Genomic DNA, 13,615 nt, shown 5'->3' with positions numbered 1-13,615 from the left:
ATAGAACAGACCACCCATTACATACACCAATATAGTAAAAGGTTAGCATAAAAAATATGTTTAATATTTAATATATAAGTGGAAAAATAAATTATGTAATTGAATATTTATCAAAATAATTAGCATTAGTAACAATAATATCAACACTATACATAGACAAAGATGATCATCACAGCTAGTGTAAATAAAAGAATATTGGTAATGGCTAAATGTGATTATCTCAAATAATCAGCATAATTAAAATGAAGGACTACCATTATTGTGATATTTTCTTGCAATATGTTTCTTAGTAGTGTTCTATTATAGTATTATATCATATGTATGTAGAGATGCTTAGCAACTTAGTTATAGTGAACATTACAATTTTTTAAAGTATTTTGTTAATTTGGGAAGGATGAAACACTACTTTAAACATTACTGAGTTGGCATTTCATCTAAAGAAGAAACGAAAGGCGATGTTTCTTTTTTTATCAAAATTATCGCAGGCCGAGGGCACGACACAAAATGGCAACCAGCCTATTTCAACAATATGCAACTGCATTTGTGGACATTTTAATGCACTTCTAAGTAAATTAATAACTTCACATATGACAACGGTGCATATCTTGATAGAGTTAAGATATATAAAATGTGTGGAGGACAAAAAACCCACTGACACGGTTGCATCATAGATTTATTAAACGTGCACAAAAAGGGTTATAAAACATATTGCAAAACAAACCATCCATATAACAAATAAAACACTTAATGTTTTGTAAAAATCTATCGATTTAGAACAAAGAAAATAACTTACGGGAGGGGGTTTAATTTTGCAAATCCCCGACTTCTCCGCAATTGGCCTGATTTTACTGATGTACGCTAAAGGATCCAGGAATTCTTCAGGCGTTGGTTCGAAGACGGGGGCCTCCGGAGGTACGGTGAAGGTAAAATTATCAGGTTTCATGGGGGACGCCGAGTCCCCCATACTAACTTCGACATTAGCTTCGTCACATTTTCCCATTTTTGAGAAAAACCTAGGCAGTTCTTATAATTTCAACAAAAACTAACACTTTAACATCATCTAACGTTAAGGAATGAATAAAGCACGACCACAAAGAAAAAGTAACATGAAAATTTGTCTTTCCATAAGGAATCTCAGAGAAATAATAAATGAAATTATCAGTAGACACTAACAAATAACAGAACCCACTTGCACGTCCGCCATGCAAAATTGAACTTTCGAAACTCTGGTGTTGCCGTTAGTAAAAATCTTTTTCTTATCAGGAAACATTACGCATGTATTCCATAGGCTGCCAAATGCCGTTACAGATAACAAAAAATGATTACAATATAATATAAAATCTTACAATTCAAAAAATTACTGTTTGGAACTGTCCCATTATAACTTAAACAAAGTTGGTGTTGGCAAACATTATAACTAGCGCTTGCTGTGCATTATAACAAAAAGGTTACAGCTGTTTATTCTATTACTTACTATATTTTTTTAAATACAATCAACATTTGGAAGAAGACATAAATGTAATGTATAAAAAAACGGCATAGTAATCATCCTTTGAGTAACTATTTTAGATAAAATTTCAGAAGCATAATTCCTGTGGTAAAACTTTTTTTAGAAGACTAAAAAATGTAAGGTTAAATATTATCCACCTTTTATCAACTATTTTTGCTTTTGTTCGCTAAAGCCATATCTTTTAACGAAATTTAATACTATTACGCCAGTTTTAAACAAAAGGATAAGGAGCTTGCAGTTCTATCAACCCATTTTCTGGTATTTTATATATTCAGAAGTGGAACCTGCTTAACTCGTATGCTTTTTTAATTAATTGTTAAAAGTTTACATCATATCATTTTGCGAACTTTTATTATCTGTCGCTATCCAACGCTAATGTAGCTACAGCTTAATTCGTACAGGGTTACCATCATCGACATAAAAAGGAACGCATATGCGCAGACTCGAACACAATCGATGAACATATCCGTCATCCGCCGCCATTTGCCCAAGGAAGGCTGATCGCTACTTTGAAGTTTGAGGTGTAGCGCAGTGTCGTCGGTTCGACTATGTCGAGTGCATAATTTGTTTTTTGTCCAATTAAACTGTGAACTGAGTGTACATTTAATCAGTTAAAATGATTGTGAGGTGTTTAAGCCTTTTGTGGGTCGGAGTTTTGCTGGCTTCGGCACACAACGGCGAAGGAAACAACGACAATGAAGGTAATATTATAACCCTTGCTTCTATTTGTTTTTCTTATGTAGCCTCCGGTTTATTATTTTACCTGCTTATAATGTAGAGATATTCTATATGTATATTAAATATTTTTATTTGTTTAGGTAGTCACTATGTAGGTTTTAAAAAAAATAAAAACAAACATCGCATTTCTAAGGGTCTGAAAAAATACTTTTGGAGTAAATATTTTCGGCAACCTAGTAGGACATAGAAAATATCTACATCACCGCGTTGTGTCATGGTGTGCATGTCTGAAGAAACTGGTCATGTGGGTGTTCAGGAAACCGGATTGACCACTTCTTGTGCACATACGACGGTGACCCGGTATACTTGTGGGCGTGCGCCTTTGCAGTTGAATCATTTTGAATACACAATTTGCAATACGTGATTAAATTATTTTTAAAAGATCCATTTGTAGGTCACACCTTTAAGGATTTATCATTTTAATTTTATGAAGATTATAAACAACCCATAGCTTTTAGAAAGCTTATTAAACAAATATAGGTTTCACAACAATGCTATTGTATTTCTAAATTTCTCTTGACTACAAATAAAAAATATAGGTTTTAATAGATTAGATACTTTCAAAAAACAACTTGATAGCCCAAACTCCAGTGTGAACAATGAAGCTCTAATGAAGTAATGGAATATCAATTATAGGGTCTGTGTTAAAATTCCCTCTAGTGTATAACTGTTTGTTTAAAAGTTGATTGAAATTTCTGTTTGTATCTGAGACATAAGAGATACACTTATATGGCAAGGTGTGCACAGAGGTTTCTTGTAATCAAGACTTTATTGCTTCAATGATTTTTCTTTGCTTTTATTAAAGACTGCCAATATTTAATTTATATATATTAGTAATAAGAAATGTTAAATATGTTTTTTATCTAAGTTGTAACGACCTTTGTAATGTATAATTATATAAAATATATAATATGTATAATTTTTTCTAGTTACCTATCAAATCGTAACCAATATGTTAAATATGGACAATATATTTCGCAGCCTTATCCAACAATTTCTGGTATTAGCCAGGGTTCAAACCTGGGACCGTTGCTATTTTTAATAATGATTAACGACCTTCCAAGCGTTATCAAATATTCCAAAATACTATTATTTGCTGACGACGTTAAGGTCTTTAAAATAATTGAGACTGACAATGATCGTCTGTGTATGCAACTTGATTTGGATGAACTGCTGCATTGGAGTGAATTAAATAAACTCCAATTCAACTATGACAAATGTGAAGTGATGACCTTTAGTGCCTCTCCGAATAAAATACTCTGCGACTATAGCATAGGATCGAAAGTTATTAGGCGCGTAGACAGAGTCCGCGACTTGGGTGTACTTTTCGTGCCCGATCTTTCATTTGCGGAGCATATTCGGACGATTACGGATGCTGCTTTTAGGAGATTAGGGTTTGTCCTGCGAAATTCGGTTGGTCTGACGGACACTGCCACTAGGGTGCTATATTCATCATTAGTAAGGCCAATTCTCGAAACCAGCTGCGTCATATGGTCCCCTTATGAAAGGTATTATGGGGATATGATTGAACGAGTTCAAAAGAAGTTCCTTAGAAATCTGTATAAAAGAAGATACAATTTCTTTCCTTACCTCTACCCTACAAAGTTCTTGATGGGGGTGTTAGGGTATAATTCATTAGAGCTTCGTAGGGATTTCTCGGTGGTCAGGTTTGGTTTGAGTGTAATTAAGAATGAAACGGAAAGCGCATACTTGCTGGAAGAGATCATGAGGCTATACGTCCCGGACAAATATTACCGCTGCCGGAAACATAACCTTTTCGCTGTGCGTTCGGCTCGCACTGTCCAGCGACAACAAGCGCCCATTCCCCGGCTACTCTCACTGCTTAATGGGTTTCTCGACTCTTCACCGGAGAGCGACCTGTTTGGGAAGCTTATGGGGGTGGTATACTGTGCTTTCAGAGTGTACCTGGAGGGGTTAAGGGGGTAATGCGTTGTAAATCTTAATTGTATTTTATTGTATTGTTTATTGTGTTTTTAGTCTAAGTTTGGCCATTGTGCTGTTATTAAATAAATAAATAAATAAATAAATAAATAAATAATTTTATTCATAACTCAAATCTCTGGTGATGTCATTGTCTTTAACTATATGGAAGTGTTATAAAACTATGACATTGTATTATAAACATTCCTGCTGGTAATGTATGTGCACTGAAGTTAGAATAGTTTTTATTGCAAGAGAACAATACTTAATTTTAGATACATCTTTTTAAACTACTGGTACAGGCTAACAAATATGACATGGGTTAGGAACTCTCTAAGGTTTTTGTTCTGTAGAGCTTTAGTTAGCATTTTTGCTTGCAAAAAATTGAAATTTCATAAACAAGGGTTTAGTAGTTTATGACTAATTCTCAGTTGTGCAAGGTATTGTCATCAAGTCCATAATGTAAAAGCATTGCAATTTTGTGGTTTCCTTAGACTAGTATTGTTTAGTTTTTTATATATAGTAGTTACAATGACATTTAAACACATTTTTGAGCAAAATGAACAGAACTCTCTATGTGTTCTACAGTGTTAATATATTTCTTCATCCAATAAAAAATAGTTTAGCTAACACTATTTTAAAAATGTATCTAACATTTGCACTCCCTAAACTAGCCTCACGGTCAATGGTTAATTCATTAAACAGGACGATAAAAATGAATTGTTCCTTGTGATTCTTATGAATCACGCAATATCGTCAGTGACAGCTTGGTGGTGGCTATGAATATGCAGTTCACGTCAGCTGCTAGGAAGGACTATATTATTAGATGCTTATTCAGATGTACGAGCTAGATTCAAATAAATTAATACAGCGCAATATTTTTAGGTTACCAAAAATTTTCTCGTATTTAGTTGTTATTCTGACTCAGAATGAATAAAATAATATTTCCGATTTACGACACAGCCTCGGCTGCGTTTCATGGACGCGGGCGCATTCTTATTTATTATTTATTAACAGCTCAATGGCCAAACTTAGACTAAAAACAATACAATAAAAACAATAAAATACAATTAAGATTTACAGTACAGGGTATCATTACCCTCTTATCCCCTCCAGGTACACTCTGAAAGCACAGTATACCACCCCCATAAGCTTCCCAAACAGGTCGCTCTCCGGTGAAGAGTCGATAAGGTAATTAGTTTGGTAAATGCTAATGTAAAAATAAAAGTGTCGGCGCATTACGATACTAATAAAAAATAGTAATTTTATTACCTAAAATTATGAGCAATATACCACCAGTACAGTTTATTTAAAAAATTTAATACACAAAACATTCACGGGCAATTGTTTCTTTTCTTCTTATACGTCCGCAAAATTCCCCAAATTCTATTTATAACCTTAAAAAAAGCCTTTGAATCAACTAATTACAAAAAATTCTAAGCCTTTTGTGTAAATAATGCAAGATAGCTTATATGAGTTAGCGTTTAGCATAATTAAGCTCTTTACTTCCGGCGGAAGGTTATCCGCTGGCTTCCTGCCAATCCGATACTCGATATTTTAAATTTTAATTTGAGAAGCCTTATAGGTAAAGGCCTGCCCTTGTATTATTAAAGAAAACCGTACATCTAAGTATCGGGCCATTCGAGAATTTTATTTCATATAATTATAATTTTTATCGAAAAAAATTACTAATAAATAAAAAATTGCGTTATATTTATTACTATTAAAATGGATGCGTTAATTATTTTAACATTTAGTTATTTTTTTACTAGAACAATAGTACAAATGTGATTATTATAATAATTACTAAGCAACCAACTGCAGCTGTATTCTAAAACTTTTTTAAAACAGACCAAAGAAATATGGACCTATTACTACAGCTATGAAACATAAATTTTTGAAGGCATATAAGTATATATATGACAGCGCTACGCTGCCAGTATCATCGGAACCTTAAGGGACTCCTGTTAATAATATATTTTAGTTATTATATTTTAAGGTTAGTTATTGTTTTTAGTTAAGAAAATTGTTAATAATATATGTAGTATATGACAACCAATGTCACTTACATTTCTTATTTCTAGAAGACCTCAAATATTTCCCAGCTACGAACAGTTTTTATTAAAAATTCAATTGTTGTTTTGGGCATTTATCTTTACTTACTATCTATGTTTCGCATCGTTTAAACCTTCCCTGAACTTCATAAATATTTTAAAGATCATAATTAGCCAAATCGGTCCAGCCGCTCTCGAGTTTTAGCGAGACAGACGACAAGCAATTCAATTATATACACCCCCAGATATTATAGATACAATATTTAATGTTTCACTGTCTCATTCACAATACAATTATAGTTAGAATTTACTTCGGTTGTATGCTACGTTAATCAATTAGCAACGCAGGTCGTAAATTTATCGATGTACGTTATCAATTGCTTGATCTTATTAATTGATTTTAGCTATACGTAAATGTAAAATTAATCAGATAAAGAAAATAAAAAATGATCTGCGGTGTTTAAACGCGATATTTAAATCGATTGTACATATTTACAAAGTGTTAGCGAGCTTTGTGGCCAGGTAGGTTTCTTTATTAGAAACTAACTGCCCCAAACTAACTAACTGTACCAAAATAAAACTAAATTTTTATATATTTTTTGGTTTTCACCACTTTTTATCCACACAAAAATCTTCTTTAGAGTTCAAGGATTAAATTAAAAAAATACTCAAATTTCGAGTTTTGATTGTTTGCGTTTTGTCTTTTTTATTTATTATAGTTGAGCGTTAACCACAGAATGGCGGCTTATAAATTCAATAGAACCCTACATTATTATTGTTTGACATAGATTTCGTGTGCTAAGCGGATAGTTATGCACAATGTTGTCATTATAATGTTATTTGGCCTCGCCTTCTAAGCTTATTTTCTGTTCTGCTCATACAATGCGCTCTCGACTTGTATAGAACCTATTGTACTGCTGACCCGGCAAACGTTGCCATATAAAGATTATAACAGTACTAATATCGCTGGTAAAAAATGAGGATTGGTGAAGGGTTATTTTTTTAATTCGCAATCAAAATAAAGTTTGTCGTAAAAATAAAAAGCTTTAGGGATGGGCATCTGGCTTTAGGATTCTGAAACATCTGAATTAACACAAATACAAGTAACACGAGATTTAATAATCTAAGAAAAATATAAATTGAAAATAATATGACAAATCTTGATGATAAACGCTTATTTCGTTCGAAATATAAATGCGATTATATTACCTATTTACTATACATAAACATATGCTTTGAATATTTAATTCCTTGAATTATCCAATCTATGATACCTAATGAGATTCTGAGTCGAAACAGCGCTGTTTTTGAATATATTTCTGAATGATTTCTAAACTTACTACCTAAAAACCGTGTTGAGAAAACTTGGTCGCGTCTGTTATATTATTTTGCACGAGAGCGATAAGGACAAAACATTCAATGACTTTGAGACGAGCGTCACACAGGTTCATAAAAAATACGTAATATTTCCGTTCGGTTTGAAATTCAAAGCTTTTAGAATATTCCCAATAGCCATAAAGGTCGTAGTCGGCAGTGATTTGTTTACATATCTACCTAAGTATCTCAATAAGCCTCCCCTGTAACACCCTATATCCTAGGGTTGTCACCTCACACAAAATACAAATGAACACAAAACAAATTTTTAAGAAAAGAAAAGAGCATACCAATTCTCAAAATGTGAGCGTCTATGGGTGGTATCACTTAACATCAGATGAGCCTCCTGTCCGTTTGCACATAAAAAAATGTTTCTTTGTTTAATATTTGAAATTCTTAAATTAAATAACAGTTCTTTAATGTGAATGTTATATATAAATAAATTCGCGTTTATATCCGTTAAATAAGTATTTAAAGATGAACGAAAACTAACATTATTACTACAAATAGTTTTCATCTTGACTTTTAAAGTATTGAGCCTTTTATTGAATATTTTTATTTGAATGGGGACCCGTAACGGTTTTATGTTATAAATGCAGTTTTATAGTCCTTGAGAAACTAAAACATAAGGTGTAAAAAATTTTGTTCTACGACCAAAACTGACAAAGTTATGGGCAAAATACCAAACAAGGTTTACTGACCGCGCGAACGAAAGCAATGACGTCACAATATCTCAACGCTTGCCGCTGAACCACAGCGCGCCCCGCGCTGTTTATTCTGTTCGCGATACTCGTCCAACATGGAGCGTAACGTCACCAGTTTATACCCAATCGATTAATAAGTGATTTGATTTGTTTAATATTATAATATAACAAATCAGTGGTAGAAATAAGGTAGATATCGGTTTTGAGCAAGCGCAATCCGATAATCTACCTAAATGGTATTTGATTATCTTAGTAATCATTTAAACTATACAAGCGCTGAAATTCGTGGTTGGAAACTTCAGAGGTAAGCAAATCTCATTGTCAACCTAATCAAAACAGCAGGATAATAAGTAGGTCAGGAATACAGGGTCGTATTCAGGCCCGGGAAAAATCCCAGTAAGGTTTATGGATATGAACATGTTACCGGGAATATTCTTCTCAATGTTTCTGGGTGCATTGCCAGTCGGAAATCTTATTGGGAGTTAGTTCCTAGTATTGTTAGTAGGCAACGGACGGCACATTGCTGGTAAGTAAGTAAGAAAAGTGCCCGACGAAATGATTAATTTTATTTCAATCTCATCGACTTGCGTATTGTTGTCGTCTAGTTTTGTCAGTGCAAATGAATATAAGAAACAAAGTAATCGGTAGGTATACTTTATTCGTTTACCTTGGATTGTTTGAACAAGCAATCCTAATGAGAATGAAATAATCTTCTGCTCAAGTCGGATGACTATAGATGACAGTAGCAAAGCAGAAGAAGCAACATTATCGCAAGCTGATACACCATTATGGAGGGAACTAAGATACTGCAGAGTAACGGCGTCAAAAATTCACGAAACTGCAAACTGCAAGACTGATGGTGTTTTAGTTGAACAGATTTTCGGGGCATCCATATGCAAAGAGTTTTAAAAAAAAGGCGTAAAATACGTCTAGCGGTTTTCGCGTGAAAAGCGTTCAACAGACAGACAAGAAATTCAAAAACAATATTTTTGGTTTCTATTGCGTGTATGGAGCTCTCATAACTCGATTATTCAAAAAAATATTCAATGTATAGAATTCATTTTGGCTACAGTTTTATTACCTACAGATACATATTCCCCAAAGCGGGAATGTTCCGGCATTGGGAAATATTCCCGGGAACGGCACATTTCATTTAGTTGAGCCTCAGTACGACCCTGGGTTTTACCAGACTACTGAGGAAGGGTTATTAGAAATTTCACTACTTACACTTTTTATCATTTATTTATTCATTGAAATACACCTAGTACGACCCTGTATTTTTCATTAACATTCGTAAAAAAGTTTTACTAAGATACTGTTTACCACATGAGTAATGTAAGGTGTACTGTCACCCCTCTTCATGACAGTACACCATTTTTTGCGCACTTTCAGGTCCCTTGGCACATTTTAAAAAACAGTTTTTCAGGTGTACTAGTTGAAGTATTAGTACATTTCGGTACTATACAGTACTTATAATGCGGCATATTTTCACATAAAAACCACAAAACCACAACACGACCCGCGCAGATCGAGTGAACTTTAATAAATGAATGGCAAAGAGCGAGCGCGCGGTCCGTAGGGAAATCGTGACGTCACATGAGCATTTCGGCCGCGCCGCGGTTGGCTTGTACAAAATGTGTAATATCTTCGCAACCAATTTACCGATTTCAATGATTTAAAAAGTATTGTACCTAATCGAGTAAAAGGAACACCATTATATAGATAATATATGCATTTTCCGACTTGTTACGGGGACCCATTACAAAATCAATACATAAAATTGACAAATTCATAAGAAATAAGAATAAAAATTGACACCCCTAACGCACCCTTATTATTTCTATAAGGTTGGCAGCAGGTGGTTTTTCTATGCTTCCGAATGTCGAGTTTCGTGAGTGACATTATACTTGTGTTCGGAAGATTTTTTACAGTTATTACGGTTCGTTTTTAGCAATAATTTTTACATAAAATTTCCATAACTCGCCACGATTCTCAACCCTAAGGTCGTGTTGAACCCTGGCGGTGCATCAATTAATTTTCTATGAGAAGCCGGTCTAAGAAGGCCTCGTCTCGGGCTAGATGAAAGACAATTTATCATGAAACCAGATCCAGACACTAAGACCGAAATCAAAGATTTTAGCGCCACTCCTGCGATGATTTTTTAAAAGAATAATTATTTATTCATATTCGATTAGTAATAGTAACGTAATCATACAGCTACACATATATATACATATTATAAAAGAAAACATTGATATTCAAAATATACGTAACAGAAAATATAAGCCGATCAAGTCAATATTAATATATGTATTAAAAAAATTAAAAATTAAACCAAACAACTAAATTTTTTAAAGAAAAAATTATACTACTGTTGAATATAATATGTACTTAGTATTTAGCCACCTACATGGACAAAGAATCATATTTAACAATCAGGTCGATTGTCGCAACCTTTTAACAAAATTTAAATTTCGTGTACCCTCTAGATATCCAGGCATCCTATCATTTGTCCCTCCTTTCTGGAGAACGCGTTTTGGTCAAAACTCACCGATGTCCAGATTGAGCATTCTGATAAACGAGCTGGATCTGATGATCTATAGTTGCTCCCCGACACTTAAAAATCTATTTTCGTTTAGTTTAATTATTTTTTAATTTCATTTTGTGTATGTTATGTTTGCCTATAAGTGCTTGTCACATTAAACATTGTATTTTAACACCAATGTTCCAGTGTGCCAAGCGTTGGAAAGCTTTTATAAATATATAATGAAGCATATTTTTATTTCTCTACGGTCTATCGCATATCTTGTATAACATAAATGCAGTTGAATTTTATCAAGATTTCTACTCAATGAGAAACTAAAAGCTATGGATCAAATAAAGAGTAGCTTTCGCTTTTTGCCTTTGCCGCAGAATATTCGTTTGAGTACCAGCAATGAGCTTTGTACAGCTAAAGGCTTTATGAAGGCTGTATAAATGTTGGTATAGAACCTCTTTATACGATGACAAGTCTAGAGTTTTTAATTTAACAATTGAGAAGGCTCAAAATATTTCGCTTTTTAGATTATTTTCTTTGTTTTAAAGTTGAAGTGTTTGTATAATTTTTTTACTTATAATAATCATAATTTTGAAATGTAGAAGGGAATTGTGTAGAAGTATTTCTAAATATGTTTTTTATTGACATTATTAATGCCTATGACATATGTAAAATTGTAGAAGTAATATGGATGGCATGGGATTTATAACGCAGCTGCCCGCGCGAACTTCGTTTTGCCTTAATATTATTTTATACTTAGCCTACCTTTCTAGTAGCTACTAGCATGTGGAACACTTTGCTATGCTACCCCATAGAGACTATTCTAAATAAAACTAAAATGTTATATAAACACCTTCCTTTAAATAAATAAAAAGAAATACTCGAATCGGTCTAGACGTTTTCGAGTTTTAAGCTTAGCATACTTTTGCTTTATTTTTATTTATACACATAACACGAGATAGGAGATGGCTCACAGCTAGGCTTAGAAGGTATATCTACTACTCACTTATAGTTTAGATCTCGTATAATATTTCATGTTTCATTGAGTAAATTACTGTTTCGCCTGTATTCTATCCCACAACCTCCGGGTTATCCGACATTTCCTTTAATATAATTGTAACTGATCCTCTTTGCTTTCGAAGCCATGTAAAAAGATTACGCGCACTAATAATTTTTTAATTAATGTAAATTAATGTTAATGATCCATTGTAAATTTTAGAGTAAATATAAGGCTTTTATTGTTATAATTGCATTTTAAATGGAATCGGTTAGTCAAAATACGATTAAAACAAAATTACATTTAGTTGGATATGTTAATTGCATTGAGCGAATAGATATGGTAACATTATTACTGTGAAACGTCCCTTTGGGACAGCTACAATTAACAAAATTTTTAAGTTTTGTCAAGTAAATAGTTTTTCGAGGTAAATAGCCTAAATCACTTTAAAATGTTAAATACTACCTGAAAACGAATTTATGACCTCTTTAACATTCGTTATATTTCACAAAAAAAAAACCAGTGGCGCTACAGCCTACAACCTTGTTAGGCCTGGGACTCATATCTGTATCTGTATAATGAACATGTGTCAATCTAATAGGCAAGTAGGCGATATGTGTATACTGGCTTGGTTGGACAGTTCTAAGCTACTAAGATACAGTGGAACAGAGCTTCAGGGCAATAAGATGCTAGAACTTTTTTCCTTTTCTTTTGGGCCCGAAACTCGACAACTTCAATAGTAATAAATCATAATTAATTAGGCTTTACCTCGTCGAAGAATAAGAAACTCGACGGAATGATTGAACGAGAATTGGATAGACCGTATAATAAAAACATTAGTTTAGTTGTACTTTGTACTATGCCATATTGTTTTTGTGTTAAACGCTTCTATACATAAGAAGTCTCTTGATCAATTTGTTCTGAGCAATAAATTATAATTTATGATAAGTGCTAGTACTAGTTACTGAATTTTGTAATTTTTTACCGATCTTTATTTATTTTTAAGTAATCTTCGATCCATACATATATGTACATATTATTAAAGAAAACACTTAGATAATAAACAAAGCCAAAACAGATTAAATTGATAAACAAAATATTCTAAACGGAAAACATAAGTCAATTAAGTACATTAATAAATAAAATAAAAAAATGTGGTTGTACTTATGTACACGCGTTAGAAGTTATACTTCTTTGGCGTAACAAGATAAAATCTTTTTAAATTTTTTATCTTTCGCCTTATTCTACGTTTGGTGAAAAAACGACACTAACAATAGAAAAAAGGTATTTAATACATTGAAAGTTTTATTACAACGCATCTAGTTAAATTTAGTTTATTTAAATATCACCAAAATAATATTTCAACATAATTAAATAAATAAACATTTGTTATTTTAAAATATTCACTATGCTAACTTCAGGGTGCCAGTTTTTTGTGACGGTGTGCGCGCGCATCGTAAAAATTTACTCTCATCATTTTTCCCTAACGCACCAAAAGAAAAAAACTAAAATTAAATCAAAAAGAGAAAACTAAAATTAAACATTAAACAAACGACAAACTTTACTACTGCTAAATATACATAGTTCAAATCTTCTCGCTTCTTAAAATATTTCCTCACACACTCTTTAGTAAGGTGGATTTGCCTACATATTCATAATTTGTGTTATAGTTACCTAAAACCCGAAACATTGGCGAATTACGCAGATAATTCATGTTGGTACGTGGCACATTTTGTTCGGAGTGTTGCACCACAACGGGCT

General features: G+C 32.9%; 2 protein-coding genes across 2 annotated transcripts in view; one reads left to right on the top strand and one right to left on the bottom strand.

Moving 5' to 3' along the window:
• The window catches only part of LOC125059045 (lysine-specific demethylase lid-like), a 34,855-nt gene extending 33,641 nt beyond the window's left edge, over window positions 1-1,214 (bottom strand). Inside the window, exon 1 of the mRNA XM_047663226.1 lies at window positions 794-1,214. Coding sequence (XP_047519182.1) covers window positions 794-1,000 — 207 coding nt within the window. The 5' untranslated portion in view covers window positions 1,001-1,214. The remainder of the gene's footprint in view (window positions 1-793) is intronic.
• An 817-nt stretch (window positions 1,215-2,031) lies between these two features.
• LOC125059336 (calsyntenin-1) overlaps window positions 2,032-13,615 on the top strand; it is a 159,774-nt gene continuing 148,190 nt past the window's right edge. The window contains exon 1 of the mRNA XM_047663714.1: window positions 2,032-2,211. Coding sequence (XP_047519670.1) covers window positions 2,127-2,211 — 85 coding nt within the window. The 5' untranslated portion in view covers window positions 2,032-2,126. The remainder of the gene's footprint in view (window positions 2,212-13,615) is intronic.

Source organism: Pieris napi, chromosome 19 (genome assembly GCF_905475465.1).
Source record: "Pieris napi chromosome 19, ilPieNapi1.2, whole genome shotgun sequence".
Lineage (NCBI taxonomy): Eukaryota > Metazoa > Arthropoda > Insecta > Lepidoptera > Pieridae > Pieris > Pieris napi.
The sequence above is the reverse complement of the archived record's forward strand: the minus strand, read 5'-3'. Positions and strand labels throughout refer to the sequence as shown.